The 22,039-nt window shown below is 43.4% G+C and overlaps 1 protein-coding gene across 2 annotated transcripts; it reads left to right on the forward strand.

Annotated features, from left to right (window-relative positions):
• The first annotated feature begins 4,150 nt into the window (after positions 1-4,150).
• On the forward strand, positions 4,151-20,563 carry AGT (angiotensinogen). Of its 2 annotated transcripts, none has more exons than XM_043543276.1 (5): positions 4,151-4,313; positions 8,055-8,871; positions 15,157-15,424; positions 16,191-16,335; positions 18,101-19,713. In XM_043543276.1, exons 2-5 carry the CDS (start codon positions 8,079-8,081, stop codon positions 18,287-18,289), a joined length of 1,395 nt encoding a protein of 464 aa, XP_043399211.1. In that variant the 5' UTR covers positions 4,151-4,313; positions 8,055-8,078; the 3' UTR covers positions 18,290-19,713. The 2 variants fall into 2 exon arrangements, with proteins under 2 accessions (XP_043399211.1, XP_007071121.2); XM_007071059.4 differs by lacking the exon at positions 4,151-4,313 and adding an exon at positions 5,167-5,286 and having other exon boundaries at positions 18,101-20,563.
• Positions 20,564-22,039: the final 1,476 nt, after the last annotated feature.

Raw genomic sequence — 22,039 nt, forward strand, 5'->3', positions numbered from 1 at the left:
TTCCAAAGAGGATGGCTCTAGACTGTTCTCAATGGTAGCAGATGACAGAACGAGGAGTAATGGTCTCAAGTTGCAATGGGGGAGGTTTAGATTGGATATTAGGAAAAACTTTTTCACTAAGAGGGTGGTGAAACACTGGAATGCGTTACCTAGGGAGGTGGTAGAATCTCCTTCCTTAGAGGTTTTTAAGGTCAGGCTTGACAAAGCCCTGGCTGGGATGATTTAACTGGGACTTGGTCCTGCTTCGAGCAGGGGGTTGGACTAGATGACCTTCTGGGGTCCCTTCCAACCCTGATATTCTATGATTCTATGATTCTATGAACCCCAGGTCGGCAGCGGGCTGAGCGGCTCAGCCTGCTGCCGGTCTGGGGTTCAGTCTGCCGGCCCCTGTAAATGTAAAATTTATTACTGGCACGCAAAACCTTAAATTAGTGAAGACTTGGCACACCACTTCTCAAAGGTTGCCAACCCCTGATTTAGATGGTAAGCCCTTGAGGGCAGGGACTGTCTTTTGATATGCTACTATACATCCCCTAGCACAGTGGGGCCCTTTTGCTGGCTCGGGCCTGTAGGTGCTACCTTAATACAAACTAAAACAGATAATAATGTTTTTGCTCTTCTCTTGTTCTCTCTTTCCCTACCCCCTGTTTTCTCACACCCAGTTCAGTTTTCTCACACACAATAAATTTTCTTAAAATAGTGCTTTTTTAGCTCTTGTAGGAAGCAGTGAACTTCTGTTTCTTTGAAGATAGCCATGATAGGTGAGTCACAGGATTTGTGAAGATCTGGCCCTCTTCTGGGCAGTTATCCAAGACAAACTCCTGGAAGCCCTTACTCGGCCTTTCCTTGGCTTCAGTAGGCATTCTGAGTAAGAATTGAATGATACCCAGCTGAGGATTGGGCCCTATATTACTGAACACAAGGTGACAGTGACTGAAAAATCTCCTTCAACTTTAAACCTCGGAGCTATTAGACTTTCCTTCTTGCTTATTGTCTCCAATTAGTCACAAATTTTTCCACTGTTCTTCGCCGTGAGAACTTGTAGCAAATGCTGAGGTATTCCGTAACGTCTCTGTTTCATCATATGTACTTTGAATGCTGTGATTCGATGTTTTTTTATGCAAAAATTGGGCAAGCCCTTCGAACAGCCCCATGCTCACCAGCTGCCTTCAGGGAATAGCATTTTCAGAGATTGAGGGCAGAAGTCGTCATTGTATATAAATACAGAAAAAAAACAGGAAAAAAACATTTACCAAACTATTTCTTATCGAGGTTTCATTATAATAGTTAACAAAATCACTTTGTATAGTCTTTTGCCATCACAGATCACAAAAATAAATAAATCAGGCTCAAACCAGGGACAGTATTGCAACAGTTCTCAGAGGGCAAGGGGGAAATTGGTTTTTTACTTCTGTACATAAATCTATTATTTTTTAAACAAAACTTGCCCTCCTCACTCTGTTTACTTTAAAATAGGTCACTCGTGCAGCAAAGTGAGCCTAGAGAACATAGGTTTTGTAGGGTATGCAGAAATTAAATTCAGGCCCCAATACAACATATATAACAGGGAGCAGGGTTCTCAAAATTATTCATAGTGCAGACCTCTTAAGAGAGAAAGGGGGAAATTTTCAAAAGCACCTAAGAGATGTAGGAGACCACATCTAATTTTTAAAGTGATTTAGGCACTTAGGTGTTTCCCAGTGAGACTGACACCTAAGTGCCTGAATCACTTTTGAAAATAGGATGTGGGCTCCTATCTCACTTAGGAGTTTTTTAAAATATTACCCTAAGTGTCTCATGGACCGGTTCCCATGCCACTGCCTGGCCTCCTTGTGACAACTACAGCTGCTGCTTCCATGGAAAGGGAAGTAGGAAAGCATCTAGGTATTTTTAACGGTCTTTAACACAATAAGTGTTTTGTCCTTTTTGGAAAAAAAGGTAATGACACTGTCCCCTTTCATTTCCTTTCCCCATGACCATCCTTTCTCTCTCCTGATCCTCCTGTACATCCTTCACTGTAACTATGTCAACTTTTCCTCCTCTATCCTTGCACATGCTTTCCTTTCCTCTGCCCCTTCCTTTCCCCCTGCACACGCTTCTCCTTTCCCCTTGATTCCCCCTGCACATGCGCTCCTAGACATCACTTTCCTTTCTGCAAACAAAGCAAACGAGACATGAATGGTTACAAGCATTCCTGGGAAACAAAAAGGCTCACAAATATGAAAGCAAATTAATTTTTGTGAGTAATTCAGTGCAGCATTTGCACAGCTCTATTCAAGGTGTATCCTATTCTTTAAAGGAAAGAAAAGAAAAGAAGAGAAAGAGAAAGACGACGAAGACAAACCCCCAAATCCAGTAGAATTCTATCACCTCTCTCTGTGGAATCTGTATTGTTGGATATCTTAAATGAAAGACGGTAAAGAGATTATTTTCTTTTGAAGCCAAAAGGTCTATCTTTAGGCATGTATTAATTTCCAAAACCTGTACAGTGGAACCTCTTATAACGAAGCTTCTTATTCACAGAACAAAGCAGAGGTTCACTACACTCAGACTTGTTATTTGCATATTGCTACGCACTGAAAAAAAATTGAACACAGTCACTCTGCTTCATTATAAAGAGAGTGTCACTACATCTGGGTTAACTATACATGGATCCATAGTCTCAGTAGGATCCATAGTCTCATACATGGATCCATTAGTCTCTTTAACTCAGAAAAGTCTCAATGCAAAATTACGGAGGGTGGGAAGCCAAATTGAACAAAACCGAATACATAATTTACATTTATTTCTGTGTAAAGGGAAAGTGCTTGAATTTCCCTCAGCCCTACCTAGAACTTTCCTCATCATTCCAGACACTTATTCAGAGTGCAGACTGTCCTTAGCGAAGGAGTAGCCTACAACCTCAGTCTGATCAGCAGATACAAGTGCCTGAACTAAAATGTCTTTGCATTCTCTGTATCTAATATTTACTCTTTAGCTAGCTGTCAGTTCAATATCTCTCTGTTAGGGTTAACATTTATGAAGAGTATTTGATAACGTTTGCACACTGAAATTGGTTCATCTGACAGCAACGATTCCATGTTGGCACGGCAGGGCAGTAAGAATACCTGGCAAGGACTGATTTAATTTCAATATTGCCAAAGAGATGAGAAAGTAGGACACAGTGGAAATAATGGCTGTGATGCTGATGAAATCAGCTCTTCAGCCACTATTTGCTCTTCTTCACTGAAGGAGGCAATGAGGATTAATAACAGATGGAAAAACACAGCAACATATCCCAGAACATTTTGAACAGAAATCAGATAAGAGGGGAAAGCTAATGTGTAACCCGGATTAGGCAATGGTGGGAATAATATAGGAAGCAAATCATCATTTTGAAATCAGACACAAAGCATGGGAAATCAGACTGGGATCCTCTGCACTGACTTGTGAGCAGGTTTGAGAGGTGTGTGCTTTCTGTGTACCCTTCAAGTGGCTGTAGCGAGGTGGGATTAATTGGGAAACATGCCTATCCCTTTGTCTTTGCGTGTACAACCAGTGTCTTAGGGAGGGAAAAAGCAAACAAACAACTTCCTAGAGTTCCTAATGGCTGCACAGGTGGCAGTCAAAGGTCTGCCTGAGGTAGACTTCTGCCACCTCTATCTCTGGAGTCTATATTGCTGGATGGTCTAAAATGAAAGATGGGAAAGAGATTCTTTTCTTCTGAAAGCTCAAGTTCTATCGCTAGGCCTGTATTAATTTCCAAAACCATGGCAACCCTACTCTACTGCAGATAAAACCTGACAAAGGGCCCACACCTAATTATTAGAAGAATGCCTTTACAGGCTAGCTTTAAAAATGGTTTAAAAGTCACACCCAAATGGAGTTACTCCAGGAACAAATTTGGTCTTAAATGTAGCAGTGTATCTGTACTAAGCAGGGAAGGGAAAGGGGTGAAAGGTTACAAGAACATGAGCTGGTTTTTTATCTGGCATTACTATGGGCCCATATGCATAACAGAAAGTCACAGTCCAGGCCAGTGAATGTGTAACAGAAGACCATGCTGTGCTTGGTTAAAGGCTGTATATTGATCTGTAAACCCACCAATGGGTCTAGTGTTCAGCCATGCTCATGTTTCATCTGGTCCCATCTGGTCTGATCTAGTCTCCACTCACCGCTCCACTTGGTGATGCAATGTAGCTCTGTGGAACAGCACTGGAAAGGGTCTTCCCTTTCAAAAAGGCATAAATGTGCCAGCAGTCATGGTAGAGTGCTTCAGATACAGCAGGTGCTGAGAGGAGCCGGGTTTGCGGAAGATACCATAAGAGAGCAAGGTGAGATGAAGGACAAAGACTAGCAAACCTGTTGATTGAATAGATGGTTTTGCTTTGAATGTTAATTTTTAAATGACTCTTTAGCGCTGGTGAAAGTTTCTGGACTGGCATCCCCAGAGAGTGAAATTTTCTCTTTCGGATACAGGCACAGCCTCAGTGCTCATCTGGAGGAAGTAATGCTATGGATTTGGCTGCACTAGGAAATGGTCTTACTGGTAACAAGGGTGGCCAGCAATGGATCTGTGACAAACTCGGAGAATGTCTGTACTGTTTTTTAATGAATATTGAGTGTGACCATCTCCCTGTTCAGTTTGGTATAGTTACCTGCCTGAATGCAGAGTTAAATCAAAGAAGGCTGTAAAGGGGGGTGGTTAAGGAACCTAGGATACGTGAAACAACCCCTCAGAGAAGACATCCCCTCAGGGTATGTCTACTCAGTAAGTGAACGCTCATGGCTGGCCTGGGTCAGCTGCCTTGGGTTTGGGTCGCAGGGCTGTAAAATTGCTGTATAGACATCCAGGATGAGGCTGGAGCCCAGCCCCTGGGATCCTCCCCCCTTGCGGGGCCCCAGAGCCCCAGCTCCAGCTTGAGCCTGAACGTGTACACAAGAATTTTACAGCCCCTGAGCCCCATGAACCTGAGTCAGCTGACTGGGGCCAGATGTGGCTTTGCTCAGGGGCTTTTATTCCAGTGTGGACGTACCCTCAAGTATGCAGCCTCAAAGGATTTAAGGTAACAATAGCTGGCTCCATTCAGGGTAAATTGGGGTATCTTCCCCAAGGCTAAGCCTGGATCAAAGGAGACTAAAGAAACCCTGAAAGGGATTAGAAAAGGGAGGGGGGGTTGGATGAGTGAGAGGAGCTAGCTGGCTGGCCAGGATGTGCCAGTGAAAAGGCTGACAGGCTGACAGAGAGACAGAAGGAAGGCTGCAAGCAGCGTAGGCTGCTTCTTCTGAGAGAGAGGTTCAGCTTAGGTAAGGACATATACGTCAGGACTCTATGTTGGTTTAAACCTACTTCTTTAACAGTTGTGTACCTTTGGGGCAAAATAAATCAGGCTTTGTTTTGAAGAAATGTTTTCTATCTCACTGTAAGCTCATGCTGGCACAGGCTCCCACTGATCTCAGAGTCCAAGGACAGCTGGACCTAGAATTAGACATGATTAGTACCAGGGCCTATAACTCAGGCCCTGTTCTGAGAGTGGATGAATTGCAGAATTCCAGTCCGGGAGTAGCCTGCTGTGTGTGTGGGGGTGCACCTGGAAAGACGCGGAGAAGGGACACAGTACAGCTAGCCTGGTAATCACATGCCCCAAGGCAGAAGACAGTTTCACTGCTGGTGTAGATGGGACAAAATTGTTTTCACCATGGGAAAGGATTCTTAAAACTTGGTTTCTAACGGGCCAAAGTCCTATTAGAGGTAAGGTCTAGAGATGGAATGGCAGTGCCTTTAATTCTTGGCCTTTCTGTTGCAATTGCCTACTGATCACCTGGGAAATGCTAAGGAGATGATCTGGCTGGAAATACATTCAGCACAGCTGGAGAAGTAGCTATGCCTTTTATGAAAAGAGAAGCAGGAAAGCATCTTGTTCAGTTTAGTTGCAAGCAGTCTGCTACAATTTACTAAATAATCCCATAGATTTGATGCCTTAGAGATTTGGCTGTGTCTTGTTTGAAACTCTGGGATGGGAAGTTTGCTTTGAGCACCACCAACTGATTTAAGCCAAAAGCTGATGCTGAAGGAAGGAAGGAAATGTTGCAGTTCTGAAGGCCATGACTGGACTAATAAAGGATGTAGTATGCTAGCTAAATAGGGAGAAAGAATAGATGTGTATTTTAGGCATAGAACTGGGAGTCAATAAAGCTGGGTTCTATTCCAGTCCTCTTCCCCAGACTTGTGTGACCTTGAGCAAGTCCCTTCGGGCCTGATTTTCAGTAAGTAGGCAGGCGTGAAAATTTCCAGCTACTCTATTGTGCATGAGCAGATCCCCAGCTTGCACACACGTAGCTAGAGAGGTGTACACAACTGGGTATTTAAATGAACTTGTTAGCGTGCAGGCAGACATGGTAGTGCATCTGTCTACTGGTGTGAATTTTAGTTTGTAGTTAATCTCTCTCTACCTCAATCTTCCCATTTGCAAAATGGGGTAATACCTCAGACAGGTGCTGGGAGGTTTCCGGCATTACTAACTGAAAAGCCCTTTGAGATCCTCAGATGGAAGGCACTACAGCTGGACAATGGGGTATCATTAATCATGCCAGGAAAGTGCCTGCCACCCAGAGAATGGATTCAAATCACACCACCACCAATCAGTGTAAACAACGAGCACCAAGAAGGAAGGTGGTGAAAAGGAACAGAGCCCATTGCAGACAATGTTGCTAGGGTACTTTTCTCAGCAGGCTCAGACTGCCAGATTCATAGCAGCTGCCAGTCAGACCTTCTACAACTACCAAAGATGAGCAGAGCTGAAAACTGAGCCTGTTTTCTCATCTTGCACCATTCATGAGCCCTGCAGAGCCAGGAAAGAGCTAGAAGAGGGACACAATTCTGAAACCCTTGCTCATGTTAAGTTGTATTACACCCCATAAGTGGTTCTACTGAAATCAGCAGAAACACTTACGGAGTAAGGCACTGCTCGTTGTGATGAAGGGTGTCAGAATCTAGCCCTAAATAAAAACATTTTGAAGTATGATGGGTGTTACTATCTTGCAAATTCACAAATTATCACACGTTTTAATATGAAACATGCAGGTTTCCAATCCACAGCTTCAAATTTAAAGACGACACTCCAAAAATTCAGAAACAGGCAAAATTTGGTATATGAGTAGAGATAATTAGAACATGCAAAATTTGTAAGAACACATCAGTATTGGGTATGCATGTGTGTCTCTCTCTCCATGGATACTCACAAAAATCCAGAATGAACTCACACAGTGAAATTTGATTTCTAGTGAAGTAAAATGAGAGTCGAAAATTGTCTCAGTACAAGATGGAAATTGCTAATCCAGTATAGCAAAACATTGTTCATGACTTCTAGAACAGCAATTGTTAGAGGGAAGTAACGTGGAAAAAAATATCCCAACATCTGCTAATGCTGAAGTTTCCACGGAAGGAGGGAGAGAGAGAACACAATCCATGTCAGAGACATGTTGTGAGAATTACCGAGTGTGTGTACTGCATTTTGAAAATAAGTGCTAATTACTATGATGATTAGATACACAGAGGAGAAAGACGGTACAGTGCTGGGGGAGGGGAAGGGGAGCAGCAGGGTGGGAGTTCAGAGACCTGGCTTCAATTCCCTGCCTTGCCACAGACTTCCTGTATAAGCTTGGGCAAGTCACAGTCTCTCTGTGCCTCAGTTGTCCATCTGTGAAAGGGGGTTAATAGCACTTCCTTACCTCACAGGGGTGTTGTGAAGATACAGACATTAAAATGAGATGCACTCAGATGCTACGTGCCTGGGGGCTATACGAGTACCAGTGACACACACTGGGGATGGGATCTTCAAGAGCACCCAGCATCTGCTCCCATTGAGCTCAATGGATATTTTACCATTGTTTTCAGTCAGAGCAGAGTTAGGCCAATGCTAAACTCTTTTGAAAACTCCCACCCATCTGATTTCCTGACCTGTGAGGAAAAGCAATATTAACATTTCACACTGCCTGTGAGAGGAAAAAAGTAAATGGCATGTTAATTAGCTAACCCTTCCCCCCACTTACTTACTTTTTTTTTTTCCAAACAGACTTTGCTGAAATTGTTCTTCAACATGAATCTAGGAGTGAGCCTCCTGTGTTTCTTCCTGTGCCTGAGCCCCATTGTGTGTGACCGGGTGTACGTCCACCCTTTCCATTTGTTTTCCTACAACAAAAGCAGCTGTGAGAAGCTGGACAACTTGACGCAGGAGGAGAAAATGTTTGTCCCCATTTCCATTGAGTCCCAGACCATCCCTGCCTATGAAGAGAACCTGAAAGACAAAACCAAGCTGGGAACACAAAGCTCGGATACCAAGCGTGACCAAAAGCTGAGCTACTTGAAAGACCTAGTGCATGTCCTTGGTATGCGCTTCTATGGGGCGCTGAAGGAAACATTGAAGGGTGAAAACATTCTCCTGTCACCTACCAATCTCTACAGGTCTTTGTTGTCATTCTACTTAGGGGCCTCCGAACAGACAGCAGCTGATTTACAGAACTTCTTGGGATTTGTTCCCCCCTCCGGTGACCCAGACTGCACCTCCAAAGTGGATGGACACAAAGTCCTTTTGACCCTGAAGACCATGGATGACCTGCTCCTCTCAAGCGGAGCTGATGATCTGCTTTTTACCAAGCTTTCCTGCCTCTTCTCTGCTCCCAGTGTGCGTTTATCCAAATCACTCGTGCACAGTCTGGCCCCTTCCGCCGATTATTTTTATGCCCGAGCTGTTGACTTTACGAACCCAAGTCAGGCAGCAGAACTAATCGAAAACTTTGTGAAGGGCAAAGATGCCAGCAGAACCCAGAATGTACTGACAAACATAGACCCGTCTACCACCCTGCTGTTTGTGACTTACATTCAGTTTAAAGGTAAGAACAATGAGAATTAATTTCAATGGCAATCTCAGGGGGGCAGCTAATGACCTCCAGATTCATCAGTTTCTGCAAACCAGCACATTTTGTACCTCACAGCTCTCCCACCTTGGGCTTTGCTTTCTTAGGTTAAGCAGGATCAGGCCTAATCAGCAGCTAGATGGAAGACCTCAGCTGAAAGCCTAGAGTGCTGCAAGATGTGGCCTTAGTATTACACTTAATAAATAATAATAGCCATACTGTTTGTATTGTTGGTAGAGCAAGTTCCTCTTTGTGCTTGGCGCTGTACAAAAACAGTCACTTTCCCCCAAAGAGCTTATGGTCTAAAAAGACAAGAGAAAGGGTGGGAGAAAGAAAGTATTACAATCCCTGTTACAGATGTGAAACTGCACTTAACGTGAATAAGTGACTTGCCCAGAGTCACACAGGAAGTCTGTCTCAGAAACTGAGCCCAGATCTCCCAAGTCCCACTCCCGTTTCTTAACCACAAGGTCATCCTTCGCCCTGGTGCATATGCCATCAGTGCCTCATCTACAGACAGACCGTGATAGGCAACATCTGTCAGCCAGCCACAGAGTCATTGCCGTGCGTAAGGGGGACTGAGGGGAGAATGGAGGGAGATTTCCTCTGACCAGTTGTGTAGAGATCCACAGGTTTGGGTCCCCAGCCTATGAAACGAAGCATTCGTACCCACTGCCTGCCTGTTCTGCCTCTCTGTTGGCCCCAGGCAGGGCAAAGATGCTACATCAGAAACCTCCTTGAGTATAAGTTCTAAAGTAAGGGTTTCACGCCTGCACATTTCACATGGCACAGGTGGAAAGGGCTCCTGGTCCCCAAAAGTGCAAGCATATTTTTCAGAAGAAGAGGAGTTTCACAAGAATAGGAGAACTCAACTTGATGCTCTGGCCAATTCCAACCAGGATAGTTCCTTTCTGCTTACTTAGAACTCCCCCTGTAGCTCCAGTTGGATAGTTAGCCTCCACATTCCCTTCTACAATACTGGGGTGGTGGACTGCTGCTGGCACACAGTAGCTGCCAGAGTCCATCCAAGAGGTGGCTGCTCTTCAGGGGTGGATGAGACTTAATTCCAATTCAGCAGTCTCTCGTTGGAGTCTGTTTTTGAAGTCTTTTTGTTTTAATATTGCGACCTTTAGGTCTGAGATAGAGTGACCAGAGACATTGAAGTGTTCTCCGACTGGTTTATGAATGTTATAATTCTTGACATCTGATTTGTGTCCATTTATTCTTTTACGTAGAGACTGTCCAGTTTGACCAATGTACATTATGAGATGATTCTGACCTTTTAACTTTGCTGTCAGCTGGGCACAACCAGAGAGGGTAGAGTTTTTTTTTTTTTTATAACAAAGCTATTTCTTTGGATCGCCTTCCCCTGTGTTTGAAATTCACTGTTTGATTTAGGAATATATGTTTGTCATGTCTCTCTGCTTCACCGGTCTAGCTCTATTTCGTCTGCTCTCTTAAGAGGAAGATGAACACACATGTGCCACAGACTCCACATGGGGGCTAGAGAAAAGCAGTTCAGACTTGGATGAATTAGAAAATAACCACTGCTGCAGCCCTTCCCTACTGTTCAGCAGATCTTGCTTGGCTCTTCTGTTTACTGAAGAGCAGCCACGTTAACTTACACTTACAAGCTTCACATTTTCTCCCAGTAAACGCAGGAGAGGAAAATATATCAAATTCTTCTAGGCTATATTACACGATCATAAGATATTACCCATAGTCATGGGACTGTCTAGGTGGTAGTGATCCAATTAGAAACCAAGGTTTCACTATTCTAGACCTCCAAGTTGTAACCCACTCTTATATAGTTATTTTAAATAAAGACCGAGCCCCTCTCCACATTACAGAATGCATTGTGGTACAACCACCATGTTCATAAAGGGACCGTCAAGCATAGTACAGCCACAACAAAAGGGAACAAGAACCATTTTTGAAATTCCTTGCAAGTCACGCTTGATTAAACACACAATTTACTGGGGGGAGGAGGGGTTAGAAAATGTTTTTCAAAGTTGCAAAAATAAATAATTAAAAATCAATGCGAGAAGCTGGATCCTATAATAGCACAGTCAGATGGTAGTGCTGGGTGAAAATTTTCCACATCCAGACTGTTTTTCAGTGGAACATTTTCCACAGAAAGTTTAAATTTTCTGCAAAAACCTGACACTTAATTGTAAACCCCAAAACACTGGTTTTCAATGGAAAATGTTTGTTTTTTTGACAAAAGGTCAAAGTTTTCCACAGAATAGAAAGCCATTTTCTGACCAGCTCTACTAGATGGGTACAAAAATTGTGTTACTAAGTATGCGAAATATTACTTGAAGCATAGATGAACAATGGTTCTCTCCTGGTGGTGGTGGTGGTGGGGTGTGTGGGTGTGGGTGTGGGTGTGTGTCCAGAGTCCTCTCCTAGCTTGTCAGGCTAGAGTTTCAGCATGTTTCTGCTAGCCTCTATGTCTTTCTCCCTCCCTTCTCTTGTCCTCCTTGATATAGGCTTCTTTCCTTTGATAAAGCAGTATAAAGGTTACACAAAGCCGGTGACTTGACACTAGTTGACTCCCAGTAAAAAAGCATTTCTTTCAGTTGTCCAGCTAAGATGATCTTTTCCTATTATACAGGCATTCCCTTCTTTCTTTCTCTTTCGTTTCCTATTACAAGAAAAACACACTTTAATATGGCTAAATGTAAACGTATATATAGAGGAACAAAACATAGGCCATACTTACAGGATGGGGGATTCTATCCTGAGAAGCCGTGACTCTGAAAAAGATTTGGGGGTCATGGTGGACAATCAGCTGAACATGAGCTCCCAGTGTGATGCTCTAGCCAAAAGGGCTAATTTGATCCTTTGATGCAAAAACAGAAGAATCTTGAATAGGAGTAGAGAGATTATTTTATCTTTGTACTTGGCACTGGTGCAACTGCTGCTGGAATACTGTGTCCACTTCTGGTACCCACAATTCAAGAAGGATGTTGATAAATTGAATAGGGTTCAGAGAAGAGCCACAAGAATGATTAAAGGATTAGAATACCTGACATAGCGATAGACTCAAGGAGCTCTATTTAATTTAACAAAGAAGGTTAAAGGGTGACTTAATCACACTCTAAGTACTGTGACAAAGTTCCTCCTCTACCTTGGTGGGTCTTGCGCTTATTGGCAGATTTGCTCGCCTTGGAGATTCATGGCAGCCTTCAGTTTGGCTGTTTTCATGAACCCACAGTCCAGGTCAACTCCTCCCGTGTCTGACCAGGAGCTGGGAGGTTTGGGAGGAATCCGGGCCCGCCCTCTACTCCGGGTTCCAGCCCAGGGCCCTGTGGAATGCAGCTGTCTAGAGTGCCTCCTGGAACAGCTGTGCGACAGCTACAACGCCCTGGGCTACTTCCCCATGGCCTCCTCCCAACACCTTCTTTATTCTCACCACAGGACCTTCCTCCTGGTGTCTGATAATGCTTGTATTCCTCAGTCCTCCAATAGTATGCGTTCTCACTCTCAGCTCCTAGTGCCTCTTGCTCCCAGCTCCTCACATGCGCCACAAACTGAAGTGAAGTTTTTAAACCCAGGTGCCCTGATTAGCCTCCCTTAATTGATTCTAGCAGCTTCTTGATTGGCTGCAGGTGTTCTAATCAGCCTGTCTTGTTTCCAGAAAGTTCCTGATTGTTCTGGAACCTTCCCTGTTACCTTACCCAGGGAAAAGGGACCTACTTAACCTGGGGCTAATATATCTGCCTTCTATCACTCTCCTGTAGTCATCTGGCCCAACCCGGTCACAGTACCTAGGTGGGTAACAAGTATTTAACAATGGGCTCTTCAATCTAGCAGAGAAAGGTAACATCATTCAATGGCTGAAAGTTGAAGCTAGCCAAATTCTGACTGGAAATAAGGAATAAGTTAGAACAGTGAATAATTAACTTACCAAGGGCTGTGCTGGATTCTCCATCGCTAACAATTTTTAAATCAAGATGGGATGTTTGTCTAAAAGATAAGCTCGAGGAATTGTTTTGGGGAAGTTCTATGGCCAGTGCTCTACAGGAGGTCAGACTAGATGATCACAGTAGTCCATTCTGGCCTTGGAATTTATGAATACTGTCTGTATTTAATTAAAGGTTCTTTCCCACTTACTTCTTCTGAATACAATGATGTGACAAATGGGCTGGCAGAGTCTCAGTAGCTTGGGGATTGCCTTCAATATTTTTGGAGGGTGAATATTTCATTACCAGGAAAATGGGGATAGCTCCCTTCACACACTAATATTATACAAAAGACTTAATAGAAACATAGTATGATTTCCAAAACAGTTGGCCAGATACCGTTTCCTTAGCTGGGGAAATCCATGTAGTCAATGGAACTGTGCAGATTTACAGGTGCTGAGGATCTGGCCCACCAAATGGTAATGAGGTTGACCCTGCACCCAAAGTCCATGGCAAGCTCTTGGAGAGGTCAGTGATGCAAAAATCAGGCTCAAAATTAATTATTGCAACTAGTACTGATATTGCAGAGGCAGCACACGGTCATAGTCATGCTGATTTGGTTGCCAAACCAAGGACTTTTCACTGGCAGCATTTAGCAAAATAACGTATCACCGGCAAGTGAAGTTCCTCAACTGCGTTCAGGGTTCAAATTGCAGGCTTTTAGCAACCAAGGTTTGTGTTTAATAATCCCAGTGAGATTGAGTCACCTCACTCTGATCAGAGACCTAAAGTGAGAGTTATGTTTATTTAATAGGATCGTAACAACTGTGCTGGAGCAGACCCGATGTCCAGCTTATCTAGTGTCCTGGCTCTGACAAAGGGCAGTACTAGCTGCCTCGGAAGAAGGAAAAAGAATCCACACAAGAGGCAGCTATGGGATAACCTGCCACCCCCTGCCCCCACCTGGGAAAATTTCCTCCTAACCCAAAATAGTTAGAGTTTGGCTTATGGTATGGCCTGAAGTGTGAGGGTTCCAAAACTCCTTAAAAACATATTTACTTTTACAATGCTGGATATGCTTGTTTTCCATATAAATGTCCAATTTGTTTCTGAATACTGCTGTAGTCTTGGCCTCTAATACCGTGTGGCAATGAGTTCCACAGGCTATGCTCTTACCATGTATGAAAAAAAATATTTCCTTATTTTAAAGTTGCTTCCTTTTAATTTCAGCTTATGTCCCCTTATTCTTATATTATAAGAAGAGGTGAATAGCTGTGGCCAATATACCTTCTCTACCCTTCATTATTATGTATACTTCTTTCATGTATCTTCTTACCTGTTTCTTCTTTAAGGTGAAGTAATATTGTGCATAATACTCTTCTCATGCAAGCGTGTTTCAGAGGCAAGAGTTTCTGTACTGTAATGTACAGAGTGTGTACATTTATTTCATGTGCTAACAGTAGCCTCATTTTCCATATTCATTATTCATAACACATGAGACACTAAAAACATTGATACATCTAGGCTTGGAAGGACTAGATTGGTAAATGTCAAGTTCACCGTGCACTCACAAACTGATGAAAAAATTGTTTAATAGATTATAAAAATTTACAGGTAGGCAAATTAAAAACAGGCTGCTTGAGAACTTAGTAGAATTTGATTGAAGGATATTTACTTTGTATATTTTGACACAATGTTGAAAATTTGTGTTTTAATGGTTATAAAGCTGAAACTTTTTGAATCTCAACATCTACTGTCATTAAATTTTTGTCTAACCACCACATAATTTTCTGCAACTATGAAAACTTAAATTTATAAAAAAAATTTAAAAATGCTTAAAACCATAATTTTGTGCAACTGTGAAAATTTACATAAATCAAAATAGAAAAAGCTGCTTAAAAATAAACATCGCTATTATTCATTTAAATTATTAAAAAAATTAAAATAAAATTCTGCCATGCCTAAATATATCTATTTATTGATGGAGACTAGCTCTCAGGTTAGGACAAGTCCTACTTTCTACCAATATTATATCAGTTTCTTTTTAATATTCACCAGATACAAAGCATTTGAAGACAACAATAGCAAACTGTTGAATGACCACAGGAGTCCCAATAACAGTCCGATGGTTCTTTTACATATGGTGCCATAGGTACCATAGCCTTTGCCTAAGGCCACCCCGGGTGCATTCAGCAGCGCAGCATGTACACTCACATAGTTAACATTTGGCATGTAATTCTCTTACACAATGTCATATTTGTATTCTCAAAAGAAAAAGTGACTCTGGTAATGGTTAAATAGCGATAACACATAAATAAATTGGACCTTCTCCCTTTCTCACTCTGGTTTTCAGCCAATGTGAAGAAAGCCTCCCAACTGAAAGAGCTTCAGGAGTTCTGGACTGATTCAAGCACAAAGACCCTGGTGCCTATGATGTCCATAACTGGAACATTTCAGTACAAGAGGGACGACAGCAAGAATTTTTCAGTAATCAAAGTTCCTGTCAGCGAGAACGCTTTCCTTGTGCTGGTGCAGCCTGTCAACAGCAATGACCTGAACCCAATAGAGTCGGAACTTTCCTTGCATCCATCTTCGACTTGGCTGCAAAATCTGTCACCCAGGTATATTTAAATGTACAAACAAAATCTCACATAAGAATATAGGGATTACTAAACCAGAACAAGCCAATGGCCCATAGCTAGCCAGTTTCCTCTCTCTAACAGTGGCCAAATCCTTCCGAGGAAGGCATACCAACCCTTCTGAAACACAACACTGCATCTAGTTGTGCAACACTGTTACACCAGGAGACTCCAGAGGATGATCAGTTGTCTAGAAGCATGAGGAAAGCTAGCCCTTGTATTGCTCCTCGCTCGTATAACTACGTGTGCTCTCAAGTCACAACCTTTCACCCTTATTTTGTCCCCTCCTTTTACGTGTTGATAACATGGATTCTGGAGTTACATCCTGGCTCCATTGAAGTCAACTGGAGTTTGACTTCAATTGGGCCAAGATTTTAGCCCTGGTATTTTGCCTCTTCCCAAAAAAAGCAAAAAACAAACAAAAGCCTTGCTAGAACTGGTAATACAGGGCCCACCAATGGGGCTACTCATGCTTAAAGTTAAACACTTACCTAAATGCTTTACTGGATCGGGGCCATATTTCATCAGCACTCCACCCATAATAGTGGGCAAGTTACCCCTCAGAAACAGCACACATAGCTTCTATTGTTCTGTGACACTGAAAAATAATTATTCTTGTGTGCCTATATGCACAACACTTCTGCTTAGCCTCCCACTGGTTTTAAAATCCAAGGTCACTTTTCCCCCATGGATATTGGTGGAACAATAATCATTCATACCTTTCTTTTTTTAAATATATTTTCTACAGACATATTAAATTATCTTTGCCAGAGTTAACAATACAAAGCGCGTATGACCTTCAGGAACTGCTCACAAACATGAATTTGTCTGCACTGCTGGGGAAGAAAGCAAATCTTACTAAAATAAGTGATGCCAATCTTACCGTTGGAAAGGTACAGTACATGCCATCCGTATTAAGAAACGCCTTCACCCATGTATCTTGTCCAACCAAATGTATATAAATCAGCTAAAAATATAACACAACAAACGGCAAGGACAGTGGTGTTGGGGGGGAGGCGAGGGAGGGGGAAGGGCCATACTGAATGGCCATGAAGAACAAAAGGAATTGCTCTGGGAACAACCCCCAGGCTGAAATTTGTTTGCATAAACGGTTCAGACATCATCACTACTACATGCATTAAAATAGCACCACTATCAAAAAGTCAGGTTTGAGGTCCTATTGCAAAAGACGCTGTACAAAAATATAGGGAGACATGGTTCCTGTCAATCATAAATAATGTAATAGAGCTCCAAGTGTGTCCATGAGCAGGAGCATGGTTTGACAAATGTATTCCGCTATGAATATTTCGGCAAGCTCAGACTGTAACCTCTGTTGCTGAGGGAGGGCTGTAGGTATTCGGCTGTTCAGTGCCCGCCCTGAATATTCCAAAGCCCATGGGGCACAGGAGCTGCTACCTTACCTGAAACCTGCATCTGGAACATGGACACACTAGACCAGTTTCTCTCAACCTTTTTAGTGCTTGCAGCTCACCTTGGACTTAAAAAAAAATTTTTTTTTTATCCTCCCCTCCCCAAGCCTGAGCCCCACTGCCCAGGACTGAAGCATGTAACTTAGTTTCATAGGGCCCTCTGTGGTGGGGGCAATTGCCCTGCTTGCCATCCCCTAATGCCAGTCCTGCACTTGTGAACCCCCCACCCACCCATCCCACAACCCCCACGTTGAGAAACACTACACTAGACTTTTAAGATGACAACTGTGCATCAAATTGGGATGGTCTATTTATTTTACCTTGTTTTTGTGTTCATTTTTCCAAGTGGCATCATTTGTATGATTACTACAGACACACGCTACTTTTATATAGCGCTATTCATATTCAAAGCACGGTACAAACATCAACTATTCCATCAACTAATTTCCATATAATCAATGGCTGATTTAATGTGTTACTAATGAATCTTCTTTCAAACCTTTAAAAGAATGATCCTTTGCAAGTTAATACCCAGGTAGATAGTTTCTGAGGCCTAGCTAAATTTCCAAAGTTGAGAGATGGTCACTGAGCAATGGAAGGAAAACTTCTGAATGCTGGGGTAGGTTTTTGTTGCTCCAAAAGTGCCATCCTGACTTTATATAACTGCCCCTATCAAGAACCCTCCCTCACCCTGTTAACAGGTAGTCATCCGAAAGGAGGCAGCACCTGGAACTTAAGTCAGAGGTAAAGTAGTAAGTCTGTCCAGGAAACCAGTGCAATGAGGCTGTCAGAAGTGAGACACATTACCTATTTGGGGGCAGAGAACTAACATCCAGACCTGAGGGGGAAGACTAGGGAGATGGTCTTTATATTCATGAAAAGGAGAAAAGCTTTCTTGGAGATAGCGTGTGTGACTTTACTCCTGATTTTTCTACCTAGATGGACTGACTAGGGTGAAATCTCACCCCATCGAAGTGAATAGGATTTCGAAATTTAACCCATAGAATCAGGCTGAGTGTTTGCCTGGTTGTCTAGCTTTCTTTTTTTGGTGGGCGCGCTTTATTGGAACACACACCTCAATTATCTATAAACTGCATCTTATGTGTTTACTGCTGATCTCCATGTTACTGGTTATTACAAGTAAATGAAAATACTTCATAGGCGTTCATTTATCACCTCAATTTCATGCTCTGGTGACTCCAGATTCACTTAAATATTTGCTTTCCAGGTTATAAATAAGGCCCTTTTCAAACTGAAGAACGGAGTAGATCTACCAGAAGACCTCTTAGAAGAAAATGGAGGCTCGCTGCCACTGGAAGTAACACTGAACAAACCGTTCCTACTAGCCGTTTATGAGAAGAATTCAAAGGCAATGGTTTTAATTGGCAGAGTAACAAACCCACTGAACGGTGTTTAAAGCCAAGGGCTGCAGGGTGGGGAGGGGGGAGTGTCTATGAGCAGCTGTAGTCAGCTTTGAAATGAAGCAGATGGTATTTCAAATACAACTTTTAAAAGATAAAATGCTAGTGATAATAGTGTATTCCCCCTCCCCACCATTAGTCATCCACTGAGAGGGAGGAAAATCCTTTGTCTGTCTGTTGGGAACATGATGATTCCAGCGTGAAATCTTTATGGCACGAACAGCAACATTACAAGCTGCAGTGTGACGTTTGACTGCTTACCGTAACTGGTGTTTTATTGCAGACAAATATAAAGAAGGGGTAACTTCAGCTCTTTTATACATTTGAAAAGTTGGGTGGTTTTGTGGGAGCAGCACAGATTGTATTACAGAAGTAGTATTAAAACAATACCATGTGAGCATGCTTTTGGGATGTTTCTCTTCTTCCCACCCCCATCCGAATGGAAAATAATATGTATTTCCTAACTGTATTGGGAAACTAAAATAAGGTTGGTTTGCACTGATGAGCTGAAAGAGCAATATTATTATACACACCTCTTTGGAAAGCCTTATTTTTCCATTAGAAAAGTTCAGATTATTTTTAAAACCACAAATTATTTAGACATCTACACTGAGAGCCATTTATTATACACATTTATGACCTTAAAGAAAGAGACTACTACTATTTAGGGCCCAGTTCTGTAATTCTTAACTCTCAGAGTAGTTCTAGCTCAAGCACATAGTCCCATTGGAAGTAATTTGGACTTGTGACATGAGTAAGTGCCACTACATACGAGTCAAGGTTGCAGAACCAAGCTCCTAATGCCAAATCAGTCAAGTCACTGAAGTCAATAGATTCCCTGTTGGCTCTGATGGAAGTTTAATCAGGCTCTTAGATCGTAAACTTGTGGAGGTAGGGGCTGTGGATGAAATCCTGGACCTACTGAAGCGAATGGCAGTTTTACCAGTGATGTCAAAGGAGCCCGGATTTCACTCCTTGTCTGGCGACCTGTATGTAAAGCACACAACACACTGCTGGCACTCTACAAATAGTGCTAAAATGCTCCAGAATGCAACCTTTTACAGATTGTAATGGATAAGAGTAACTAATACAGCCAAACCTGGGAAGACTATGACATCAAATGCAGTATCTATACATTTATTTGATTTGCTGTATGTATTCCAGAAGGCACTATAACATTTAAATATTGTGCTTGCATTGTACACAAGCAACTTTTATGTTAAATATTCAGAACAGGAAAAATTCACAAATGGCTTTGTCAGTACTATAGTTATCATACAGTTTATAACTGGATCCCTCATTCATTCCCACTTTTGAGATTTGCTGTAACTCTTAGCCCTGGTCTACACTAGGAGTTGAGGTTGAATTTAGCAGCGTTAAATCGATTTAACGCTGCACCCGTCCACACAACGAAGCCTTTTTTCCGACTTAAAGGGCTCTTAAAATCGATTTCCTTACTCCACCCCCGACAAGGGGATTAGCGCTGAAATCAGCCTTGCCGGGTCGAATTTGGGGTACTGTGGACACAATTAGACAGTATTGGCCTCCGGGAGCTATCCCAAAGTGCTCTATTGTGACCGCTCTGGACAGCACTCTCAACTCAGATGCACTGGCCAGATGGACAGGAAAAGGCCCGCAAACTTTTGAATTTCAATTTCCTGTTTGGCCAGCGTGGCAAGCTGCAGGTGACCGTGCAGAGCTCATCAGCAGAGGTGACCATGATGGAGTCCCAGAATCGCAACAGAGCTCCAGCATGGACCGAATGGGAGGTACGGGATCTGATCGCTGTATGGGGAGAGGAATCTGTGCTATCAGAACTACGTTCCAGTTTTCGAAATGCCAAAACATTTGTCAAAATCTCCCAGGGCATGAAGGACAGAGGCTATAACAGGGACCCGAAACAGTGCCACGTGAAACTTAAGGAGCTGAGGCAAGCCTACCAGAAAACCAGAGAGGTGAACGGCCGCTCCGGGTCACAGCCCAAAACATGCCGCTTCTATGATGAGCTGCATGCTATTTTAGGGGGTTCAGCCACCACTACCCAGCCCTGGTGTTTGACTCCTTCAATGGAGATGGAGGCAACACGGAAGCAGGTTTTGGGGACGAGGAAGATGATGATGATGAGGTTGTAGATTGCTCACAGCAAGCAAGCGGAGAAACCGGTTTTCCCGACAGCCAGGAACTGTTTCTCACCCTGGACCTGGAGCCAGTACCCCCCGAACCCACCCAAGGCTGCCTCCCGGACCTGCCAGGCGGAGAAGGGACCGCTGGTGAGTGTACCTTTTAAAATACTATACATGGTTTAAAAGCAAGCAAGTTTAATGATTACTTTGCCCTGCCATTCGCGGCTCTCCTGGATGTACTCCCAAAGCCTTTGCAAAAGGTTTCTGGGGAGGGCAGCCTTATTCCATCCACCATGGTAGGATACTTTACCACTCCAGGCCAGTAGCACATACTTGGGAATCATTGTAGAACAAAGCAGTGCAGTGTATGTTTGCTGGCGTTCAAACAACATCCGTTCTTTATCTCTCTTTTATCCTCAGGAGAGTGATATCATTCATGGTCATCTGGTTGAAATAGGGTGCTTTTCTTAAGGGGACATTCAGAGGTGCCCGTTCCTGCTGGGCTGTTTGACTGTGGCTGAACAGAAATGTTCCCCCGTTAGCCACAGGGAGGGGGGAGGGGCTAGCCACGCACTGGGGGGAGGCAAAATGCGAACTTGGAACAAAAGCACATGTGCTATGTTTGTAATGTTAACAACAAGGTTTACCGTGAAAGTGTGTACCCATTGTTCTATAAAATGTGTCTTTTTAAATACCACTGTCCCTTTTTTTTTCTCCACCAGCTGCATATGTTTCAAGGATCACAGGATCTTCTTCTTCCCAGAGGCTAGCGAAGATTAGAAGGCGAAAAAAACGCACTCGCAATGAAATGTTCTCTGAGCTCATGCTGTCCTCCCACACTGATAGAGCACAGACGAATGCGTGGAGGCAGACAATGTCAGAGTGCAGGAAAGCACAAAATGACCGGGAGGAGAGGTGGCGGGCTGAGGAGAGTAAGTGGCGGGCTGAAGAGAGGGCTGAAGCTGAAAGGTGGTGGCAGCGTGATGAGAGGAGGCAAGATTCAATGCTGAGGCTGCTGGAGGATCAAACTAATATGCTCCAGCATATGGTTGAGCTGCAGGAAAGGCAGCAGGAGCACAGACCGCCGCTACAGCCCCTGTGTAACTAACCACCCTCCTCCCCGAGTTCCATGGCCTCCTCACCCAGACGTCCAAGAACGCGGTGGGGGGGGCCTCCGAGCCACTCCACCCGAGAGGATTGCCCAAACAACAGAAGGCTGGCATTCAATAAGTTTTAAACTTCTAAAGGCTGTGTGCCATTTTCCTTCCCTCCTCCACCACCCCTCCTGGTGCTTCTCTCCTCCACCACCCCTCCTGGGCTACCTTGGCAGTTATCCCCCTATTTGTGTGATGAATTAATAAAGAATGCATGAATGTGAAGCAACGACTTTATTGCCTCTGCAAGCGGTGATCGAAGGGAGGAGGAGAGGGTGGTTAGCTTACAGGGAAGTAGAGTGAACCAAGGGGCGGGGGGAGGAGGGGTTCATCAATGAGAAACAAACAGAACTTTCACACCGTAGCCTGGCCAGTCATGAAACTGGTTTTCAAAGCTTCTCTGATGCGCACCGCGCCCTCCTGTGCTCTTCTAACCGCCCTGGTGTCTGGCTGCGCTTAACCAGCAGCC

The sequence above is a fragment of the Chelonia mydas genome, chromosome 3 (genome assembly GCF_015237465.2).
Source record: "Chelonia mydas isolate rCheMyd1 chromosome 3, rCheMyd1.pri.v2, whole genome shotgun sequence".
In the NCBI taxonomy this organism is placed as follows: Eukaryota; Metazoa; Chordata; order Testudines; family Cheloniidae; genus Chelonia; species Chelonia mydas.